Here is a 23805-nt window from a genome sequence, read left to right as displayed (position 1 = left end):
GTGATCTATGGACAAGTACACCAAGGTCCCTCAGACCATCTGTACTTCCTAGGGTCCTACCATCCATTGTATATTCCCTTGCCTTGTTAGTCCTCACAAAATGCATCACCTCACACTTCTCAGGATTAAATTCCATTTGCCACTTCTCCGCCCATTTTACCAGCCCATCTATATTGTCCTGTAATTTAAGGCTTTCCTCATCACTATTTACGACACCACCAATTTTCGTGTTCATCTGCGAACTTACTGATCATACCCCCTATATTCACATCTAAATCATTAATGTACACTACAAACAGCAAGGATCCTAGCACTGATCCCTGTGGTACACCACTGGTCACATGTTTCCAATCGCAAAAACAACCCTCGAACATCACCCTCTGCCTCCTGCCACTGAGCCAATTTTGGATCCAATTTGCCAAATTGGATCCCATGGGCTCTTACCTCCTTAACCAATCTCCCATGCGGGACCTTATCAAAAGCCTTACTGAAATCCATGTAGACTACATCAACTGCCTTACCCTCATCTACACATCTATTTACCTCCTTGAAAAATTAAATCAAGTTTGTTAGACACGATCTCCCCCTGACAAAACCATCCCTGATTAATCCCTGCCTCTCCAAGTGGAGATTAATCCTGTCCCTCAGAATTTTTTCCAATAGTTTCCCAACCACTGATGTTAGACTCGCTGGTCTGTAATTACCTGGTTTATCCCTGCTACCCTTTAGAATTAGATTAGAATTTCTAAATAATGGTACCACATTTGCTGTCCTCCAGTCCTCTGGTACCTTTCCTGTGGCCAGAGAGGATTTGAAAATTTGTGTCAGAGCCCCTGTTATCTCCTCCCTTGCCTCACATAACAGCCTGGGATACATCTCATGTGGGCCTGGAGATTTATCCACTTTTAAGCCCGCTAAAACAGCTAATACATCCTCCCTTTCAATGCTAATTTGTTCAAATATATCACAATCCCCCTCCCTGATCTCTACACCTACATTGTCCTTCTCCATAGTGAACACAGATGAAAAGTAATCATTTAAAACCTTGCCTCTGTCCTCCGGCGCCACACACAGATTGCCCTACTCTTTAATAAAAGCAAAATACTGCGGATGCTGGAAATCTGAAACAAAAACAAGAAATGCTGGATTCACTCAGCAGGTCTGGCAGCATCTGTGGAAAGAGAAGCAGAGTTAACGTTTCGGGTCAGTGACCCTTCTTCGGAACTCTGAGTTCCAAGTCAGGATGGTGTGTGACTTGGAGGGGAACTTGCAGGTGATGGTGTTCCCATGTATGTGCTGCCCTTGTCCTTCTAGTAGGTAGAGGTCACGGATTTGGAAGGTGCTGTCGAAGGATCCTTGGTGCATTGCATCTTGTAGATGGTACACACTGCTGCCACTGTGTGTCCGTGGTGGAGGGAGTGAATGTTCGTAGATGGGGTGCCAACCAAGCGGGCTGCTTTGTCCTGGATGGTTTAGTTTAGTTTAGAGATACAGCACTGAAACAGGCCCTTTGGCCCACCGAGTCTGTGCCGACCATCAACCACCCATTTATACTAATCCTACACTAATCCCATATTCCTACCACATCCCCACCTGTCCCTATATTTCCCGACCACCCACCTATACTAGGGGCAATTTATAATGGCCAATTAACTTATCAACCTGCAAGTCTTTGGCATGTGGGAGGAAACCGGAGCACCCGGAGGAAACCCACGCAGACACAGGGAGAACTTGCAAACTCCACACAGGCAGTACCCAGAATTGAACCCGGGTCGCTGGAGCTGTGAGGCTGCGGTGCTAACCACTGCGCCGCCACTGGTGTCGAGCTTCTTGAGTGTTGTTGGAGCTGCACCCATCCAGGCAAGTAGAGAGTATTGCATCACACTCCTGACTTGTGCCTTGTAGATGGTGGACAGGCTTTGGGAGTCAGGATGTGAGTTACTCGCCTCAAGATTCCTAGCCTCTGACCTGCTCTTGTAGCCACGGTATTTATATGGCTACTCTAGTTCAGTTTCTGTTCTTTGGTAGCCCCTAGGATGTTGATAATGGGGGATTCAGCGATGGTAATGCCGTTGAATGTCAAGGGGAGATGGTTAGATTCTCTCTTGTTGGAGATGGTCATTGCCTGGCACTTGTGTGGCGCGAATAGAACAAGAACAAAGAACAGTACAGCACAGGAACAGGCCATTTGGCCCTCCAAGCCTGCGCCGATCTTGATGCCTGCCTAAACTAACACCTTCTGCACTTCCGGGGCCCATATCCCTCTATTCTCTTCCTACTCATGTATTTTTCAAGATGTCTCTTAAACGTCGCTATCGTATCTGCTTCCACCACCTCCCCTGGCAACAAGTTCTAGGCACTCTGTGTAAAAAAACTTGCCTCGCGCATCCCCTCTAAACTTTGCCCCTCGCACCTTAAACCTATTTCCCCTGGTAACTGACTCTTCCACCCTGGGAAAAAGCTTCTGACCATCCACTCTGTCCATGCCGCTCATAACTTTGTAAACCTCTATCATGTCGCCCCTCCACCCTCGTCCTTCCAGTGAAAACAATCCGAGTTTATCCAACCTCTCCTCATTGCTAATGCCCTCCAGACCAGGCAACATCCTGGTAAACCTCCTCTGTACCCTCTCCAAAGCCTCCACGTCCTTCTGGTAGTGTGGCGACCAGAATTGCACGCAATATTTTAAGTGTGGCCTAACTAGGGTTCTGTACAGCTGCAACATGACTTGCCAATTTTTAGACTCTATGCCCCGACCGATGAAGGCAAGCATGCCGTATGCCTTCTTGACTACCTTATCCACTTTCAGTGACCTGTACGCCCAGATCTCTCTGCCTGTCAATACTCCTAAGGGTTCTGCCATTTACTGTATACCTCCCACCTGCATTAGACCTTCCAAAATGCATTACCTCACATTTGTCTGGATTAAACTCCATCTGCCATTTCTCCGCCCAAGTCTCCAACCGATCTACGTCCTGCTGTATCCTCTGACAATCGTCATCATTATCCGCAACTCCACCAACCTTTGAGTCGTCCGCAAACTTACTAATCAGACCAGCTACATTTTCCTCCAAATCATTTATATACACTACAAACAGCAAAGGTCCCAGCACTGATCCCTGCGGAACACCACTAGTCACATCCCTCCATTCAGAAAAACACCCATCCACTGATACCCTCTGTCTTCTGTGACCAAGCCAGTTCTGTATCCATCTTGCCAGCTCACCTCTGATCCCGTGTGACTTCACCTTTTGCACCAGTCTGCCATGCGGGACCTCATCAAATGCTTTACTAAAGTCCAAATAGACAACATCCACCGCCCTTCCCTGATATATCCCACATGTCAGAATGTTATTTGCCACTTATCAGCCCAAGCCTGGTTGGCAGACAGCAAACAAAGAGTCGGAATAAACGGATCTTTTTCCGAGTGGCAGGCAGTGACTAGTGGGGTACCGCAGGGATCTGTGGTCGGACCCCAGCTTTTCACAATATATATTAATGATATAGATGAGGGAATTAAATGTAATATATCCAAGTTTGCAGATGACACAAAGCTGGATGGGAGTGTGAGCTGTGAGGAGGATGCAGAGAAGCTCCAGTGTGATTTGCTCAGGTTGTGTGAGTGGGTAAATACATGGCAGATGCAGTATGATGTGGATAAATGTGAGGTTATTTACTTTGTTGACAAAATCAGAAAGGCAGATTATTATCTGAATGGCGATAGATTGGAAAAGGGGGAGGTGCAGCGAGACCTGGGTGTCCTTGTGCACCAGTCGAGGGCGGCACAGTGGCGCAGTGGTTAGCACTGCAGCCTCACAGCTGCAGGGACCTGGGTTCGATTCTGGGTACTGCCTGTGTGGAGTTTGCAAGTTCTCCCTGTGTCTGCGTGGGTTTTCTCCGGGTGCTCCGGTTTCCTCCCACAAGCCAAAAGACTTGCAGGTTGGTAGGTAAATTGGCCATTATAAATTGTCACTAGTATAGGTAGGTGGTAGGGAAATATAGGGACAGGTGGGGATGTTTGGTAGGAATATGGGATTAGTGTAGGATTAGTATAAATGGGTGGTTGATGGTCGGCACAGACTCGGTGGGCCGAAGGGCCTGTTTCAGTGCAGTATCTCTAATCTAATCGATGAAAGTAAGCATGCAGGTGCAGCAGGCAGTTAAGAAGGCAAATGGTATGTTGGCCTTCATAGTGAGAGGATTCGAGTACAGGAGCAAGGATGTCTTGCTGCACCTTCAAAATCCGCGACCTCTACCACCTCGAAGGACAAGAGCAGCAGATGCATGGGAACACCACCTGCAAGTTCCCATCCAAGTCACACACCATCCTGACTTGGAACTCTATCGCCGTTCCTTCACTGTCGCTGGGTCAAAATCCTGGAACTCCCTTCCTAACAGCACTGTGGGTGTACCTACCTCACATGGACTGCAGCAGTTCAAGAAGGCAGCTCACCAGCACCTTCTCAAGGGCAATTCGCGATGGGCAATAAATGCTTGCCTGGCCAGCGATACCCACATCCCATGAATGAATTTTTAAAAAAAGTTATACAGGGCCTTGGTGAGGCCACACCTGGAATATTGTGTGCGGTTTTGGTCTCCTCATCTGAGGAAGGATGTTATTGCTATGGAGGGAGTGCAGCAAAGGTTCACCAGACTGATTCTTGGAATAGCAGGTCTGGCGTCTGAAGAGAGATTGGGTCGATTAGGCTTGTATTCGCTAGAGTTTAGAAGAATGAGAGGGGATCTCATAGAAACCTTCAAAATTCTAACAGGACTGGACAGACTAGATGCAGGAAGGATGTTCCCAATGGCGGGGGAGTCCAGGACCAGGGGTCACAGTCGAAGGATAAGGGGTAAGCCATTTAGGACTGATTTCTTTGAGGGATTTATTCACCCAGCGAGTGGTGAACCTGTGGAATTCTCTACCACGGAAAGCAGTTGAGGTCAAATCATTAAATATATTCAAGAAAGAGTTAGATATAGTTCTTAGGGCTAAAGGGATCAAGGGATACGGGGAGAAAGCAGGAACAGGGTACTGAATTTGGATGATCAGCCATAATCGTACTTAATGGTGGTGCAGGCCCGAAGGGCCAAATGGCCTACTCCTGCTCCTATTTTTTTCAATCTTTTTCGATGTTTTCTATGCAACCATCGTCGTAAAAACCCATCTGGTTCACTAATGCCCTTTAGGGAAGGAAATCTGCTGTCCTTACCTGGTCTGGCCGACATGTGACTCCAGACCCACAGCAATGTGGTTGACTCTTAATGCCCTCTGAAATGGCCTAGCAAGCCACTCAGTTGCATCAAACCATGACAAAGTCAATAAGGAACGAGACCAGACAGACTGCCTGGCATCGGTCTAGGTGCTGGAAACGACAATGGCAAACCCGACCCTGTCCTCCAGACTAACATCTGGGGCTTGTGCCAAAGTTGGGAGAGTTGTCTCACAGACTAGTCAAGCAGCAGCCTGATATAGTCATGCTCAAGGAATCATATCTTACAGACAATGTCCCAGACACTGCCATCACCATCCCCATGTATGCCCTGTCCCATTGGCAGGACAGACCCAGCAGATGTTGTGGCACAGTAGTATGCATAGAAACAGAGAGCAGGAGTAGGCCCTTTGTGGCTGCTCCACCTTTCAAAAAAGATCATGGCTGATCATCTAATTCAGTACCCTGTTGCTGCTTTCTCCCCATATCCCTTTGGCTTTAAGAAATATATCTATCTCCTTCTTGAATATATTTAATGATTTGGCCTCCATTGCCTTCTGTGGTAGAGAATTCCACAGGCATTAGCCATGAGGAGAGGTTGGAAAAACTCGGATTGTTTTCTCTGGAACGACAGAGGTGGAGGGGCAACATGATAGAGGTTTACAAAGTTATGTTCAGCAGGGGACTACTTTGGGAATAGTGATCACAATTCCGTAAGTTTTAGAATACTCATGGACAAAGACGACAGTGGTCCTAAAGGAAGAGTGCTAAATTGGGGGAAGGCCAACTATACCAAAATTCGGCAGGAGCTGGGGAATGTAGATTGGGAGCAGCTGTTTGAAGGTAAATCCACATTTGATATGTGGGAGGCTTTTAAAGAGAGGTTGATTAGCGTGCAGGAGAGACATGTTCCTGTGAAAATGAGGGATAGAAATGGCAAGATTAGGGAACCATGAATGACAGGTGAAATTGTGAGACTAGCTAAGAGGAAAAAGGAAGCATTACATAAGGTCTAGGCGGCTGAAGAAAGACGAAGCTTTGGAAGAATATCGGGAATGTAGGACCAATCTGAAACGAGGAATTAAGAGCGCTAAAAGGGGTCATGAAATATCTTTAGCAAACAGGGTTAAAGAAAATCCCAAACCCTTTTACTCATATATAAGGAGCAAGAGGGTAACTAGAGAAAGGATTGGCCCACTCAAGGACAAAGGAGGAAAGTTATGCGTGGAGTCAGAGAAAATGGGTGAGATTCTAAACGAGTACTTTGCATCGGTATTCACCGAGGAGAGGGACATGACGGATGTTGAGGTTAGGGACAGATGTTTGATTACTCCAGGTCAAGTCAGCATAAGGAGGGAGGAAGTGTTGGGTATTCTAAAAGGCATTAAGGTGGACAAGTCCCCAGGTCCGGATGGGATCTATCCCAGGTTACTGAGGGAAGCGAGAGAGGAAATAGCTGGGGCCTTAACAGATATCATTGCAGCATCCTTAAACACGGGTGAGATCCCGGAGGACTGGAGAGTTGCTAATGTTGTCCCCTTGTTTAAGAAGGGTAGCAGGGATAATCCAGGTAATTATAGACCGGTGAGCCTGACGTCAGTGGTAGGGAAGCTGCTGGAGAAGATACTGAGGGATAGGATCTATTCCCATTTGGAAGAAAATGGGCTTATCAGTGATAGGCAACATGGTTTTGTGCAGGGAAGGTCATGTCTTACCAACTTAATAGAATTCTTTGAGGAAGTGACAAAGTTGATTGATGAGGGAAGGGCTGTAGATGTCATATACATAGACTTCAGTAAGGCGTTTGATAAGGTTCCCCATGGTAGGCTGATGGAGAAAGTGAAGTCGCATGGGATCCAGGGTGTACTAGCTAGATGGATAAAGAACTGGCTGGGCAACAGGAGACAGAGAGTAGCAGTGGAAGGGAGTTTCTCAAAATGGAGACGTGTGACCAGTGGTGTTCCACAGGGATCCGTGCTGGGACCACTGTTGTTTGTGATATACATAAATGATTTGGAGGAAAGTATAGGTGGTCTGATTAGCAAGTTTGCAGACGACACTAAGATTGGTGGAGTAGCAAATAGTGAAGGGGACTGTCAGAATACAGCAGAATATAGATAGATTGGAGAGTTGGGCAGAGAAATGGCAGATGGAGTTCAATCAGGGCAAATGCGAAGTGATGCATTTTGGAAGATCCAATTCAAGAGTGAACTATACAGTAAATGGAAAAGTCCTGGGGAAAATAGATGTACAGAGAGATTTGGGTGTTCAGGTCCATTGTTCCCTGAAGGTGGCAACGCAGGTCAATAGAGTGGTCAAGAAGGCATACGGCATGCTTTCCTTCATCGGACGGGGTATTGAGTACAAGAGTTGGCCGGTCATGTTACAGTTGTATAGGACTTTGGTTCGGCCACATTTGGAAAACTGCGTGCAGTTCTGGTCGCCACATTACCAAAAGGATGTGGATGCTTTGGAGAGGGTGCAGAGGAGGTTCACCAGGATGTTGCCTGGTATGGAGGGAAGGTCTTACGAGGAAAGGCTGAGGGACTTGAGGTTGTTTTCGTTAGAGAGAAGGAGGAGGAGAGGTGACTTAATAGAGACATATAAGATAATCAGAGGGTTAGATAGGGTGGATAGTGAGTCTTTTTCCTCGGATGGTGATGGCAAACACGAGGGGACATAGCTTTAAGTTGAGGGGTGATAGATATAGGACAGATGTCAGAGGTAGTTTCTTTACTCAGAGTAGTAGGGGCGTGGAACGCCCCTCCTGCAACAGTAGTAGACTCGCCAACTTTAAGGGCATTTAAGTGGTCATTGGATAGACATATGGATGAAAATGGAATAGTTTAGGTCAGATGGTTTCACAGGTCGGCGCAACATCGAGGGCCGAAGGGCCTGTACTGCGCTGTAATGTTCTATGTTCTACATGAATAGGATGGGAATAGAGGGATACGGTCCCCGGAAGTGCAGAAGGTGTTAGTTTCGGCAGGCATCAAGATCGGCGCAGGCTTGGAGGACCGAATGGCCTGTTTCTGTGCTGTACTGTCTTTGTTCTTTGTTCACCACCCTCTGAGTGAAGAAATTTCTCCTCATCTCGGTTCTAAATGGCATACCCCGTATCTTGAGACTGTGACCCCTGGTTCTGGACTCCCCAGCCATCGGGAACATCCTACCTGCATCTAGCCTGTCTAGTCCTGTTAGAATTTTATAGGTTTCTATGAGATCCCCTCTCATTCTTCTAAACTATAGTGAATATAGGCATAGTCGACCCAATCTCTCATATGTTAATCCTGCCATCCCAGGAATCAGCCTAGTAAATCTGCTTTGCACTCCCTCCATGGCAAGAACCTCCTTCCTGAGATAAGGAAACCAAAACTGCACATAATACTCCAGATGTGGTCTCACCAAGGCCCTGTATAACTGCAGTAAGACATCCATGTTCCTGTACTCAAATCCTCTTGCAGTGAAGGCCAACATACCATTCGCCTTCCGAACTACTTGCTGCACCTGAATGCTTGCTTTCAGTGACTGTTGTACAAGGACACCCAGGTCTTGTTACATCTCCGCCTTCCCCAACCTATCACCATTCAGATAACAACCCGGAGAGTGGTGAGCCTGTGGAATTCGCTACCACAGAAAGCAGTTGAGGCCAAAACATTGTATGTTTTCAAGAAGAGTTAGATATAGCTCTTGGGTTTAAAGGGATCAAAAGATATGAGGCGAAAGCAGGAACAGGTTACTGAGTTGGATGATCAGCCATAATCATCATGAATGGCGGAACAGGATCAAAGGACCGAATGGCCTACTCCTGCTCCTATTTTCTATGTATGTTTCTATGTAACAGTCTTCCGCCAGAAGTGCCGAGTGGATGATCCATCTTGGCCTCCTCCTGTGGACCCAGCATCACAGATGCCAGACTTAAGCCATTGCAATTCACTCCGCGTAATATCAAGAAAAGATTGAAGGCACTGGATACTGCAAGGTCTATGGGCCCTGACAATATTCCGGCAATAGTATTGAAGACCTGTGCTCCAGAACTTGCCGCGCTCCTATCCAAACCTTTCCAGTACAGCTACAACACTGGCATCTACCCGGCAATGTGGAAAATTGGCCAGGTATGTCCTGTACACAAAAAGCAGGACAAGTCCAACCCGGCCAATAACCACCCCATCAGTAAAGTGATGGAACCTGCTGAGTGATGCTCAGTTTGGGTTCCGCCAGGGCCACTCAGCTCCTGACCTCATTACAGCCTTGGTTCAAACATGGACAAAAGAGCTGAATTGAAGAGGTGAGGTGAGAGTGACTGCCCTTGACATCAAGGCAGCATTTTACTGAGTATGGCATCAAGGAGCCCGAGCAAAAATAGAGTCAATGGGAATCAGGGGGAATACAGTATGCTGGCTGGAGTCATACCTAGCGTAAAGGAATATGGTTGTGGTTGTTGGAGGTCAATCATCTGAGCTCCAGGACATCACTGCAGGAGTTCCTCAGGGTAGTGTCCTGGGCCCAACCATCTTCAGCTGCTTCATCAATGACCTTCCTTTAACCATAAATTCAGAAGTGGGGATGTTCGCTGATGATTGCACAATTTTCAGCATAATTCGCGACTCCTCAGATACTGAAGCAGTCCGTGTAGAAATGCAGCAAGATCTGGACAATATCCAGGCTTGGGCTGATAAGTGGCAAGTAACATTTGCGTCACACAAGTGCCAGGCATTGACTGTCTCAAACAAGAGAGAATCTGACCATCTCCACTTGACATTCAATGGCATTACGATTGCTGAATCCGCCACTATCAACACCCTAGGGGTTACCATTGATCATAAACTGAACTGGAGTAGCCATATAAGTACCGTGGCTCCAAGAGCAGTTCAGAGGCTAGGAATCCTGCGGCGAGTAACTCACCTCCTGACTCCCCAAAGCCTGTCCACCATCTACAAGGCACAAGTCAGGAGTGTGATGGAATACTCTCCACTTGCCTGGATGGCTCCAGCGCCAACAACACTCAAGAAGCTCGATACCATCCAGGACAAAGCAGCCTGCTTGTTTGGCACCCCATCCACAAACATTCACTCCCTCCACCACCGATGCACGGTGGCAGCAGTGTGTACCATCTACAAGATGCACTGCAGCAACGCACCAAGGATCCTTAGACAGCACCTTCCAAACCCGCAACCTCTACCACCTAGAAGGACAATGGCAGCATTTGCATGGGAACACCACCACCTGCAAATTTCCTTCCAGGTCACACTCCATCCTGACTTGGAACTATATTGCCGTTCCTTAACTACCCCACATGGACTGCTGCGGTTCAAGAAGGCAGCTCACCACCACCTTCTCAAGGGCAATTAGGGATGGACAATAAATGCAGGCATAGCCAGTGATACCCACATCCCATGAATGAATAAAAAAAGGAGTAACATCCTTCTTGGCAAAAAAAGCTGCATAAAAACCCTCCATTTTTTGAACAATCTATTTAGTATCCTATTTAAACTATACATTTTAATGACTATCTCTAGTCCTGCTATGTGCTGATACTCTTCTTGGAACTCTTACTGTTATACCACCCTGATGGAATCTTTTTAATTTCCCAGTTCCTAATTTGAACCAATATCCTCTCTGCTGGTCTCCCTCTCTCTATATGATAAATGATAAAATATGCCTTTGTTTTTGCTTTAAACTAATGAATTGATCGAGTCTTATTTTATATGTAGAATTTAGTTTAAATTAAAAGCTTGCCGATATACTCAACCCGGCTGCTTTCTGTTTCTCCTCACTGTCTGTTGATTGTGACGTCACTGTTATGTCACTTTTCGATTTTTGATTTGGCTCCGAATCTCCTCTCCCACTGCTTTTCTCTGCCTCCGATCTCTTGGCATGCTTTTTAAATCCTCTCCTCTCCCACTGCTTCTCTCCGGAGCTCTGATTTCTTGGCTCCCTTTTTAAATCCTCTCCTCTCAAAACAACAACGAACAGTACAGCACAGGAACAGGCCATTCGGCCCTCCAACCTGCGCCAATCTTGATGCCTGTCTAAACTAAAACCTTCTGCACTTCCAGGGTCTGTATCCCTCTATTCCCATCCTATTCATGTATTTGTCAAGATGCCTCTTAAACGTTGCTATCGTACCTGCTTCCACCACCTCCCCCGCTGCTTCTCTCCAGCCTCCGACCTCTTGGCGCGCTTTTTAAATCCTCTCCCGCTACCTCTCTTTCCACTCCAAGTTCCCCTCCAGCCCCAAGGAGATGTCCTTATCCCTGGCAATAGGCGCACAACACAGCCTTTGCGACCCTCGCTCTTGGCTGCAGAGAGCACTGTCTATCCTCCAAACTATACTGTCCCTACAACAATTACATTCCTTTTCACTTGAATGGCCACCTGCACCACAGTGCTGTGATCAGTTTGCTCATCCTCCCTACAGTCCTTGCTTTCGTCCACAGAAGCCGGAAGAGCATTGAACCTGTTGGATATGCAAGTGTTGAGGCTTCTCCATTGCTCCATTCTGGATCCCCAGACTCACCTCACTCTTAGTCATACCCTCCTATCCCTTACCACAGACCAAATCTGAAGTGCCTAGCCTAAGGGGTGTGGCTGCCTCCTGGAACAAGGTTTCCTGTTCCCTGATGCACTGTTGTGTCCGAGGCTCAGACTCCAGATCGTCAACTCTGAGCTGAAGTTGTTCGAGGTGCAGACGCTTACTGCGGATCACACTGGTGTCCATTAGCTCCCACAAGATACAATTGCAACATATCACCTGCCCTGCCATCTTTGTTGTTTTATTTTAATTAGGTTTCAAGTTTAGAAATATCACTCAAGGATTATTTGTAGATATATTTCTCAGCAGCCAGTCACCTACCTACTCACCTAATTAATGTTTCTGGGCTTCAACTCTCAGGTCTCGCTGTCTCTGGCGCCATCTCTCGGATCACTCCTTGTTTTGCTTAGAGTGGATAAGTCACCTGGTCCGGATGGTTTGTATCCCAGGTTGCTAAAGGAAGTGGGAGTGGAGATAGCAGAAGGGCTGGTCATAATCTTCCAGTCTTCCCTAGATACGGGAGAGATGCTAGAGGATTGGAGAGTGGCAAATGTGACACTCTTATTCAAGAAAGAGTGTAAGGAAATTCATAGTAACTACTGGGCAGTGAGTTTAACAGCATTGGTGGGTAAGGTTTTAGAAACAAATATCAGGAAAAAAATCAAGAGGTACTAGGTGAGGTTTTGAGTTAATTAAGCAGAGCCAGCACAGATTTGTCAAAGGCAAATTGTGCTTGACTAATCTAATGAAATTTTTTAATGAAGAATACTGATGAAGGGAATACTGTTTATACGGATTTTAAGAAAGTGTTTGACAAAGTACCACATAAAAGGCTCATGGAACAGGAGGACCAGTATCAGCGAGTTGTGGTAAATGGTTGTTTTTCAGACTGGAGGATGGTAGACAGTGGCGGTCCTTATGGGTCAGTGCTGGGACCACTTTCAATTTTCAGTGTTTGGATTTGAACTCTCAATCTTTGCGTTGCTAGCCCAGTAATATAACCACACTGCTACCGTTATTCTAAGTGCTGTGTTAATAGAATATTTTGAAATGGTTCTCATTGTTGGACTACTTCTTGGTTTGAATTTAATTTAATTTTCACTTTTAATTCCTTCTTGTTGTACAGGGTGAAAGGCACGCACCCCCAGCTGGAGTCTCCCGAGAGAATGTGCCTGTGTCTGAGCAACAGTCATTACCAAATGTCAGGTATGGGATATAAAGGAACCAAACAACCCGAGTTTCATGTTCCCATGTAGTCCATTGCACATAGTTTTATACTGGACTTCACATGATAAATTTAATTTAAAGCTGCAGAAAAGCAATAAAATATGGAGTTAAATTAGTATGGGATGAATGTTTTTTTAAGAAAAAGGTTCAACACATTTTCTTTACTTATGATTTATCATACGTGGTTTAATGAGAATTCATCATATGCATTAATTTTAAATTCCTAGGCTGAATAATGTTTCACCTAGGGTGCTGAAAGAGAATAGGACAAATATTTGTGAATTGAAAAAGTCAGTGTGTGCCAGAGAGTTTGTGCAGAATTGGAATCTAGCAAATAGAGTACCTGTATTTCAAAAAAGGGACAAAAAAACTATCCCTGTTACTGGGTAAAATATTAGAAACACAACCAAGGATCGTAGGTTGTTGAAGCAGTAATTCATTAACACAAGAAGGATTTGGGAGGGGAAGGTTTTGCTTGAAAAGCCTCCTCAAAACCTTTAAGTATGTTGCAAATAAAACATTGGATCTCATATCATAGGAGGTTTAAGGCACAGAAAGAGGCCACTTGGTCCATCGTGTCTGTGCCGGCCAAAAAACGACCACCTATTTTAGTCCCACTTTCCAGCATTCAGTCCATAGCCATGCAGCTTATGGAAACTGAGGTGCATATCCAGACTCCTTTTGAATGAGTTGAGAGTCTCTGCCTCAACTACCCTTTCAGGCAGTGAGTTCCAGACCATCACCACTCTGGGTGAAAAAGTTTTTACTCATTTTGCTTTTAATTTTTCTACCAATCACTTTAGATCTATGCTCCCTTGTCACTGACCTCTCTGCTAAAGCGAATAGACCCTTCACCTCCATCTATCCAGGCCCCTCAAAAGTTTGTACATTTCAATCAGATCTCCCCTCAACCTTCTCTGTTCCAAGGAGAACAACACCAGCCTATCTAACCTTTCCTCATAGCTGCATTTTTCCAGTCCTGGCAACATCCTCGTAAATCTCCTCTGGACACTGTCTAGTGCAATTACATTCTTTCTGTAATGAGGTGACCAGAACTGCACACAGTACTCAAGTTGTTGCCCAACAGCTCCAGCTCCCTGCTTTTGTATTGTATACTTCGGCTGATAAAGGAAAGGATTCCATATCAACCTGTCCTGCTACCTTCAGGGATCTGTGGACATTCACTCCAAGGTCCCTTACTTCCTTTACCCTTCTCAGTATTTTCCCATTAATCGTGTATTCCTTTGCCTTGTTTGACCTCCCCAAATGCATCACCTCATACATTTGCCACTTTTCTGCCCATCTGACCAGACCATCAATATCTTCCTGCAGCCTACAGCTATCCTCCTTGCGATCTACCACACGGCCAATCTTTGCTTCGTCCGCAAACTTCTTGATCATGCCCATTACATTTACATCCAAATCGTTCATATACCCCACAAAGAGCATGGGACCTGTGCCTTTCTAAGTGACAGTTTATCCTGTCTCTCAGAATAGATTCCAATAGTTTTCCCACTCCTGAGGTTAGACTGACTGGCTTGTAATTATTCGGTCTATCCTTCACTCCCTTTTTTAACAGAGGTACAACCTTAGCAGTTCTCCAATCCTCTGGCACCACACCTGTATCCAGTGAGGACTGGAAAATGATGGTCAGACCCTCTGCTAGTTCCTCTCCTGCTTCTTTTAACAGCCTAGGGTACATTTCACTGGCCCTGGTGATTTATCAACTTTCAAGGATGCTAATCCCATTAATATTTCCTCTCTCCCTATGTTTATCACATCCAATGCTTCACACTCTTCCTCCTTAACTACAATATCTGCCTCGTTCCTCTCTTTTATGAAGACATATGCAAAGTATTCATTAAAAACCATACCAATATCTTCCACTCCTACACATAGGTTACCTTTTGGTCTTTTATGGGCCCTACTTTCTCCTTAGTTATCCTCTTACTCTTAATGTATTGATAAAACATCTTTGGGTTCACCTTGATTTTGTTTGCCAATATTCTTTCATGCCCTCTCTTTCCTTTTCTAATTTCCTTTTTGATTTCACTCCTCCACTTTCTATACTCCTCTCGGCTTTCTGTAGTATTGAGTTGTCAGTGTCAGACATAAGTTTTCCTTTTCTACCTTATCTTACCCTGTAGGCTCCTTGACATCCATGGGGCTATAGATTTGGCTGCTTCACCCTTTTCTTTCTGGGAACATGTTTACTCTGAACCCCTTGAATCTCCCCTTTGAATGCCTCCCACTGTTCTGACACTGATTTACCTTCAAGTAGCTGTTTCCAGTCCACTTTTGCTAAAGCACTCCTCAGTTTAGTAAAATTGGCCTTGCCCCAATTGAGAACTCTAACTCCTGTTCTATCTCTGTCCTTTTCCATAATTATGTTAAAACTGACTGAATTATGATCACTACCACCAAAATGCTTTCCCACTGCCACTCCTTCCACCTGCCCATCTTCATTTCCTAAAACGAAGTCTAAAACTGCACCCTCTCTTGTTGGACTTGCTACATACTGGGCAAAAAAGTTCTCCTGAATACACCTCAAGAATTCTGTTCCTTCAATTCCTTTCACACTAAAACTATCCCAGTTAATATTGGGGTAATTAAAATCCCCTACTATTACTGCCCTATTGTTCTTGCACTTCTCAGAGATTTACCTAGATATCTGCTCTTTTATCTCCCTCTGACTGTTTGGGGGTCTATAGTACACTCCCAGCAGTGTGAATGCCCCTTTTTTGTTCCTTAGCTCAATCCATATGGCCTCATTTGATGAACCTTCCAACAGATCATCCCTCCTCACAGCTGCAATAGTTTCCTTGACGAAAATTGCCACTTCCCCTCCTTTCTTATCCCCCTCCCTATCGCGCTGAAAACCCTGTAACCAGGAACTTGAGCTGCCATTCCTATCCCTCCTTAAGCCATGTTTCTGTAATAGCTATGATATCATACTGCCACGTGTCTATCTGTGCCCTCAGCTCATCTGCTTTATTTGCTATACACCTTGCATTCAAATAGATATCCTTGAGCACTGCCAAACTCTTTTCTTTATTTTCTAACCTTTGTTTCCTCTGTCTACCAGACTCATCCATTAATTTTCCACCTTCCATTTGAATTTCTGATTTTGTCCCAGGTCAGTCTACCCTCAGGTCCTCATTCTCCTGCCAAACGAAGTTAAACCCTCCCCAACAGCACTAGCAAAACATCCCGCAAGGAACTCAGTCCCGGCTCTGTTCAGGTGCAACCCATCCGGCCTGTACAGGTCCCATCTCCCCAGAGCCAGTCCCAATGTCCCAGGAATCTGATGCTCTCCCTCCTGCACCATCTTTCCAGCCATGCATTCATCTGTCATATCCTTCTATTTCGATACTCACTTGCGCGTGGCACTGGGCAAAATACAGAGATTACCACTTTTGAGGTCCTGCTTGCTCATTTCTTACCTAGCTCCCTAAATTCTGGCTGCAAGACCACTTCCTCTTTCTATCATAATAAAAGCAAAATACTGCAGATAAAAACAAGAAATGCTGGAAATATTCAGGTCAGGCAGCAGCTGTGGAGAGAGAAGCAGAATTAATGTTTCAGGTCAGTGACCCTTCATCAGAACTGACAAATAATAGAAATGTAAAAGGTTTTAAGCAAGTAAAGCAGGGTGGGGCAAGAGATAACAAAAGAGAAGTTGTTGATTGGACAAGTTCACAGAGAATAACTGACCAGAAGGTCATGGAACAAAGGCAAACGGTATGTTAATGGTGTGTTGAAAGACAAACTATTAGTACAGAGAGGGTGTTAATTGACTGTAAAAATGAACAGCCCTGGCTCCAAGCACAAAGATTTAAAAAAACTGTAGGTAGGCACAGTAGAAACAAACTAAAATAAAATAAAAAAATAAAAAATAACTAAAAATAAAAGTAAAATGGGGAGCCCGTCATGCTCTGAAATTATCGAACTCAATGTTCAGTCCGGCAGGCTGTAGCATGCCTAATCGGTAAATGAGTGCTGTTCCTTGAGCTTGCGTTGATGTTCACTGGAACACTGCAGCAATCCCAGGACAGAGATGTGAGCATTGGGTGCGGGGGGTACTGTTGAAATGGCAAGCAACCGGAAGCTCGGGGTCCTGCTGACTGACTTGAGCAGAGGTATTTCGCAAAGCGTCACCCAACCTGCATTTGGTCTCCCCAGTGTAGAGGAGACCACATTGTGAGCAGCGAATACAGTATACTACATTGAAAGAAGTACAAGTAAATCACTGCTTCACCTGAAAGGAGTGTTTGGGGCCTGGGATAGTGAGGAGAGACGAGGTAAATGGGCAGGTATTACAGCTCTAGCATTTGCAGGGGAAGGTGCCATGGGAAGGGAACGAGGTGGTGGGGGTAATGGAGGAGTGGACCAGGGTGCCGCGGAGGGAATGATCCCTTCGGAATGCTGACAGTGGAAGGGAGGGGAAGATGCGTTTGGTAGTGGCATCACGCCGGATGTAGCGGAAATGGCGGAGGATGATCCTTTGGATGTGGAGGCTGGTGGGGTGTAAAGTGAGGACAAGGGGAACCCTGTCGCGGTTCTGGGAGGGAGGGGAAGGGGTGAGGGTAGAGGTGCAGGAAATGGGCCCGACATGGTTGAGGGCCCTGTCAACCACAGTGGGGGGGGGGGCGGGGGGGAATCCTGGTTGAGGAGAAAGGAAGACATATCAGAAGCGTTGTCATGGAAGGTAGCATCATCAGAGCAGATGCTTCGGAGATGGAGAAACTGGGAGAATAGAGTGGAGTCCTTACAGGAGGTAGGGTGTGAAGAAGTGTAGTCAAGGTAGCCGTGGGAGTCGGTGGGCTTATAATGAATATTAGTAGACAGCCTATCCCCATAGATGGAGACAGAGAAGTCGAGGAAGGGAAGGGAAGTGTCGGAGATGAACCATGTGAAGGTGAGAGAAGGGTGGTAATTAGAAACAAATTTGATAAAATTTTCTAGTTCCGGGTGGGATCAGGGAATGGCACCGATACAATCATCAATGTACCGGAAAAAGAGTTGGGGGAGGGGGCCTAAGTAAGACTGGAACAAGGAATGTTTGACATATCCCACAAAAAGACAGGCACAACTAGGACCCAATTGAGTACCCATAGTAACACCTTTTACTTGAAGGAAATGAGTGGAGTTGAAGGAGAAGTTGTTCATTGTGAGAACAAGTTCAGCCAGGCGGAGGAGGATAGTGGTGGTTGGGTCCCAGTTCAAGGAAGAAGCGGAGAGCCCTCAAACCGACCTGGTGGGGGATGGAGGTGTACAGAGATTGGACGTCCATAGTGAAAAGGAGGCAGTTAGGGCCAGGAAACTGGAAATTGTCAAAATGACGTAGGGCGTCAGAAGAGTCACGGATGTAGGTGGGAAGAGACTGGATCAGGGGAGAAAAGTTAGAGTCAAGATAGGAAGAAATAATTTCAGTGGGGCAGGAAGGGGCTGAAACAATGGCTCTGCCAGGATAGTCCTGTTTGTGGATTTTGGGAAAGAGGTAGAAGCGGGCTGTCCGGGGTTGCGGGTCTATGAGGTTGGAAGCTGTAGAGGGAAGATCTCCAGAGGAGTTGAGGTCAGTGACAGTCCTGTGGACAGTAGCTTGATGTTCGGTGGTGGAGTCATGGTCCAGGGGAAGTAGGAAGAAGTGTCTGAGAGTTGGCGCTGAGCCTCTAACTCTTTCTATCTATGTCCTTACTTAGATTTCCATAAAACCTTGCACAGAATTCCACATGAAAGACAATGAATTAAACTAGAATACATGGTAATCCGTGGTATGTAACTGTGTAAGTACAATACCAGGAATGAGAAGGTATAGTCAATAAGGAAACATCAAATATATTTTCTGAAACAGGTTCTGGAAGGTTTTCTGAATTGGCGAAAGGTTTTGAGAAAGAACAAGATGAAAGATGGTTTGTGGATTTAGTGTCAGAACGATGTACATTCAAGATTATTACTATGGAACTAGAGTAGTACTTGTGTTCACCTTCCACCCCACCGGCCTCTGTATTCAATGTATCATCCTCTGCCATTTCTGCAGTGTGCAATGCCACAACTAAGCAATCTTTCCCTTCCTCCCTCATGATCCACAGCACAGTCAAAGAACAAAGAACAAAGAAAATTACAGCACAGGAACAGGCCCTTTGGCCCTCCAAGCCTGCGCCGATCCAGATCCTCTATCTAAACATGTCGCCTATTTTCTAAGGGTCTGTATCCCTTTTCTTCCTGCCCATTCATGTATCTGTCTAGATACATCTTAAAAGACGCCATCGTGCCCGCATCTACCACCTCCGCTGGCAACGCGTTCCAGGCACCCACCACCCTCTGCGTAAAGAACTTTCCACGCATATCCCCCCTAAACTTTTCCCCTTTCACTTTGAACTAGTGTCCTCTAGTAATTGAATCCCCCACTCTGGGAAAAAGCCTCTTGCTATCCACCCTGTCTATACCTCTCATGATTTTGGAAGAAAATGGGCTTATCAGTGATAGGCAACATGGTTTTGTGCAGGGAAGGTCATGTCTTACCAACTTAATAGAATTCTTTGAGGAAGTGACAAAGTTGATTGATGTGGGAAGGGCTGTCGATGTCATATACATGGACTTCAGTAAGGCGTTTGATAAGGTTCCCCATGACAGGCTGATGGAGAAAGTGAAGGCGCATGGGGTCCAAGGTGTACTAGCTGGATGGATAAAGAACTGGCTGGGCAGCAGGAGACAGAGAGTAGCAGTAGAAGGGAGTTTCTCAAAATGGAGACGCGTGACCAGTGGTGTTCCACAGGGATCCGTGCTGGGACCACTGTTGTTTGTGATATACATTAATGATTTGGAAGAAAGTATAGGTGGACTGATTAGCAAGTTTGCAGACGACACAAAGATTGGTGGAGTAGCAGATAGTGAAGGGGACTGTCAGAGAATACAGCAGAATATAGATAGATTGGAGAGTTGGGCAGAGAAATGGCAGATGGAGTTCAATCAGGGCAAATGCGAGGTGATGCATTTTGGAAGATCCAATTCAAGAGTGAACTATACAGTAAATGGAAAAGTCCTGGGGAAAATTGATGTCCAGAGAGATTTGGGTGTTCAGGTCCACTGTTCCCTGAAGGTGGCAACGCAGGTCAATAGAGTGGTCAAGAAGGCATACGGCATGCTTTCCTTCATCGGACGGGGTATTGAGTACAAGAGTTGGCAGGTCATGTTACAGTTGTATAGGACTTTGGTTCGGCGACATTTGGAATACTGCGTGCAGTTCTGGTTGCCACATTACCAAAAGGATGTGGATGCTTTGGAGAGGGTGCAGAGGAGGTTCACTAGGATGTTGCCTGGTATGGAGGGCACTAGCTATGAAGAGAGGTTGAGTAGATTAGGATAATTTTCATTAGAAAGACGGAGGTTGAGGGGGGACCTGATTGAGGGGTACAAAATCATGAGAGGTATAGACAGGGTGGATCGCAAGAGGCTTTTTAACCTCCTCTGCAACCTCTCCAAAGCATCCACATTGCCTCACTGCTCGAGTCCTGCATAGTGTCCTCCTTCAGCACAGCTGTGATATCCTCTTTGACCAGTAATGCAACTCCTCCACCCCTTTCATTGCAGCAGCTTTTTCGGGAGCAGAGAGTGAGCGAGTGAGCAGCTGGGAAGGTCAGTTTGAAAGTAAATTTAATTTCCTTTTGTTTTTCGGCAGAGGCCAGGGGGCTGCTGGGTAAGTAAAACACTATATATTTGGGCGGTTTCTGAACCCAAGACACCACACTTGTCGTGTCTCCCACCCGCCCTCCTCCTCTAACCAAAAAAAAAAGGACTCGGTGGGGTGTTTATAAGGTAAGGCTTTTTCGATTTCTCTGGTTTTATTGTGATTGGTAAAAACTTTTCGTTCCTTTTTCATTTAACTAAGTTAAGCTTAAGATTAAAAATGGCAGGAGATCTCAGACCCGTGTCATGCTCCTCTTGCTCAATGTGGGAGCTCAGGGACACGGCTGATGTCCCTGACTCCTTCATGTGCAGGAAGTGTGTCCAACTGCAGCTCTTGTTAGACCGCATGACGGCTCTCGAGCTGCGGATGGACTCACTTTGGAGCATGCGCGATGCTGAGGAGGTCGTGGATAGCACGTTTAGTGAATTGGTCACACCGCAGATTAGGATTGCTGAGGGAGAAAGGGAATGGGTGACCAAAAGGCAGAGAAAGAGCAGGAAGGCAGCGCAGGAGTCCCCTGCGGTCATCTCCCTCCAAAACATGTATACCGTTTTGGATACTGTTGGGGGAGATGGCTCACCAGGGGAAGGCAGCAGTAGCCAGGTCCATGGCACCGTGGCTGGCTCTGCTGTTCAGAAGGGCAGGAAAAAGAGTGGAAGGGCTATAGTCGTAGGGGATTCGATTGTAAGGGGAGTAGATAGGCGGTTCTGTGGTCGAAAACGAGGCTCCCAAATGGTATGTTGCCTCCCAGGTGCACGGGTCAGGGATGTCTCAGATCGGCTGCAGAACATTCTAAAGGGGGAGGGTGAACAGCCAGTTGTCATTGTGCACATAGGCACTAATGATATAGGTAAAAAACGGGATGAGGTCCTGCAAGCAGAGTTTAGGGAGTTAGGAGCCAAGTTGAAAAGTAGGACCTCAGAGGTAGTAATCTCAGGATTACTACCAGTGCCACGTGATAGTCAGAGTAAAAATGAAAGAATAGTCAGGATGAATGCGTGGCTTGAGAGATGGCGCAGGAAGGAGGGGTTCAGATTTTTGGGACATTGGGACCGGTTCTGGGGGAGGTGGGACTATTACAAATTGGACGGTCTACACCTGGGCCGGACTGGAACCAATGTCCTTGGAGGTGCTTTTGCTAACGCTGTTGGGGAGGGTTTAAACTAATGTGGCAGGGGGATGGGAACCAATTGAGGTCAGTTGACAGTAAGGAGGTAGTAACAAAAGCCTGTAAGGAACTAGATAATGAAGTCAGTGTGACTAAGTGGAAGAACAGGCAGGGAGCAGATGATGAATATAAAGGGACTGGTGGTCTGAGGTGCATTTGTTTTAATGCAAGAAGTGTAGTAGGTAAGGCAGATGAACTTAGGGCTTGGATTAGTACCTGGGAGTATGATGTTATTGCTATTACTGAGACTTGGTTGAGGGAAGGGCATGATTGGCAACTAAATATCCCAGGATATCGATGCTTCAGGCGGGATAGAGAGGGAGGTAAAAGGGGTGGAGGAGTTGCATTACTGGTCAAAGAGGATATCACAGCTGTGCTGAAGGAGGGCACTATGGAGGACTCGAGCAGTGAGGCAATATGGACAGAACTCAGAAATAGGAAGGGTGCGGTAACAATGTTGGGGCTGTACTACAGGCCTCCCAACAGCGAGCGTGAGATAGAGGTACAAATATGTAAACAGATTATGGAAAGATGTAGGAGCAACAGGGTGGTGGTGATAGGAGATTTTAATTTTCCCAACATTGACTGGGATTCGCTTAGTGTTAGAGGTCCAGATGGAGCAGAATTTGTAAGGAGCATCCAGGAAGGTTTTCCAGAGCAGTATGTAAATAGTCCAACTCGGGAAGGGGCCATACTGGACCTGGTGTTGGGGAATGAGCCCGGCCAGGTTGTTGAAGTTTCAGTAGGGGACTACTTTGGGAATAGTGATCACAATTCCGTAAGCTTTAAAATACTCATGGACAAAGACGAGAGTGGTCCTAAAGGAAGAGTGCTAAATTGGGGGAAGGCCAACTATACCAAAATTCGGCAGGAGCTGGGAAATGTAGATTGGGAGCAGCTGTTTGAAGGTAAATCCACATGTGATATGTGGGAGGCTTTTAAAGAGAGGTTGATTAGCGTTCAGGAGAGACATGTTCCTGTGAAAATGAGGGATAGAAATGGCAAGATTAGGGAACCATGGATGACACGTGAAATTGAGAGACTAGCTAAGAGGAAAAAGGAAGCATACATAAGGTGTAGGCGGCTGATGAAAGACGAAGCTTTGAAAGAATATCGGGAATGTAGGACCAATCTGAAACGAGGAATTAAGAGGGCTAAAAGGGGTCATGAAATATCTTTAGCAAACAGGGTTAAGGAAAATCCCAAAGCCTTTCATTCATATACAAGGAGAAAGAGGGTAACTAGAGAAAGGATTGGTCCACTAAAGGACAAAGGAGGAATGTTATGCTTGGAGTCAGAGAAAATGGGTGAGATTCTAAACGAGTACTTTGCATCGGTATTCACCGAGGAGAGGGACATGACGGATGTTGAGGTTAGGAACAGATGTTTGATTACTCTAGGTCAAGTCGGCATAAGGAGGGAGGAAGTGTTGGGTTTTCTAAAGGGCATTAAGGTGGACAAGTCCCCAGGTCCGGATGGGATCTATCCCAGGTTACTGAGGGAAGCGAGAGAGGAAATAGCTGGGGCCTTAACAGATATCTTTGCAGCATCCTTAAACACGGGTGAGGTCCCGGAGGACTGGAGAATTGCTAATGTTGTCCCCTTGTTTAAGAAGGGTAGCAGGGATAATCCAGGTAATTATAGACCGGTGAGCCTGACGTCAGTGGTAGGGAAGCTGCTGGAGAAGATACTGAGGGATAGGATCTATTCCCATTTGGAAGAAAATGGGCTCATCAGTGATAGGCAACATGGTTTTGTGCAGGGAAGGTCATGTCTTACCAACTGAATAGAATTCTTTGAGGAAGTGACAAAGTTGATTGATGAGGGAAGGGCTGTCGATGTCATATACATGGACTTCAGTAAGGCGTTTGATAAGGTTCCCCATGGCAGGCTGATGGAGAAAGTGAAGGCGCTTGGGGTCCAAGGTGTACTAGCTAGATGGATAAAGAACTGGCTGGGCAACAGGAGACAG

The 23805-nt window shown here is 46.0% G+C and overlaps 1 protein-coding gene across 1 annotated transcript in view; it reads left to right on the top strand.

The window, feature by feature from the left end:
- Positions 1–23805, top strand: part of fbxo41 (F-box protein 41) — a 619689-nt gene that overhangs the window by 194316 nt on the left and 401568 nt on the right. The window contains exon 4 of the mRNA XM_068027311.1: positions 12875–12954. Coding sequence (XP_067883412.1) covers positions 12875–12954 — 80 coding nt within the window. The remainder of the gene's footprint in view (positions 1–12874; positions 12955–23805) is intronic.

The sequence above is a fragment of the Heterodontus francisci genome, chromosome 1 (assembly GCF_036365525.1).
Source record: "Heterodontus francisci isolate sHetFra1 chromosome 1, sHetFra1.hap1, whole genome shotgun sequence".
Lineage (NCBI taxonomy): Eukaryota > Metazoa > Chordata > Chondrichthyes > Heterodontiformes > Heterodontidae > Heterodontus > Heterodontus francisci.
The sequence above is the reverse complement of the archived record's forward strand: the minus strand, read 5'-3'. Positions and strand labels throughout refer to the sequence as shown.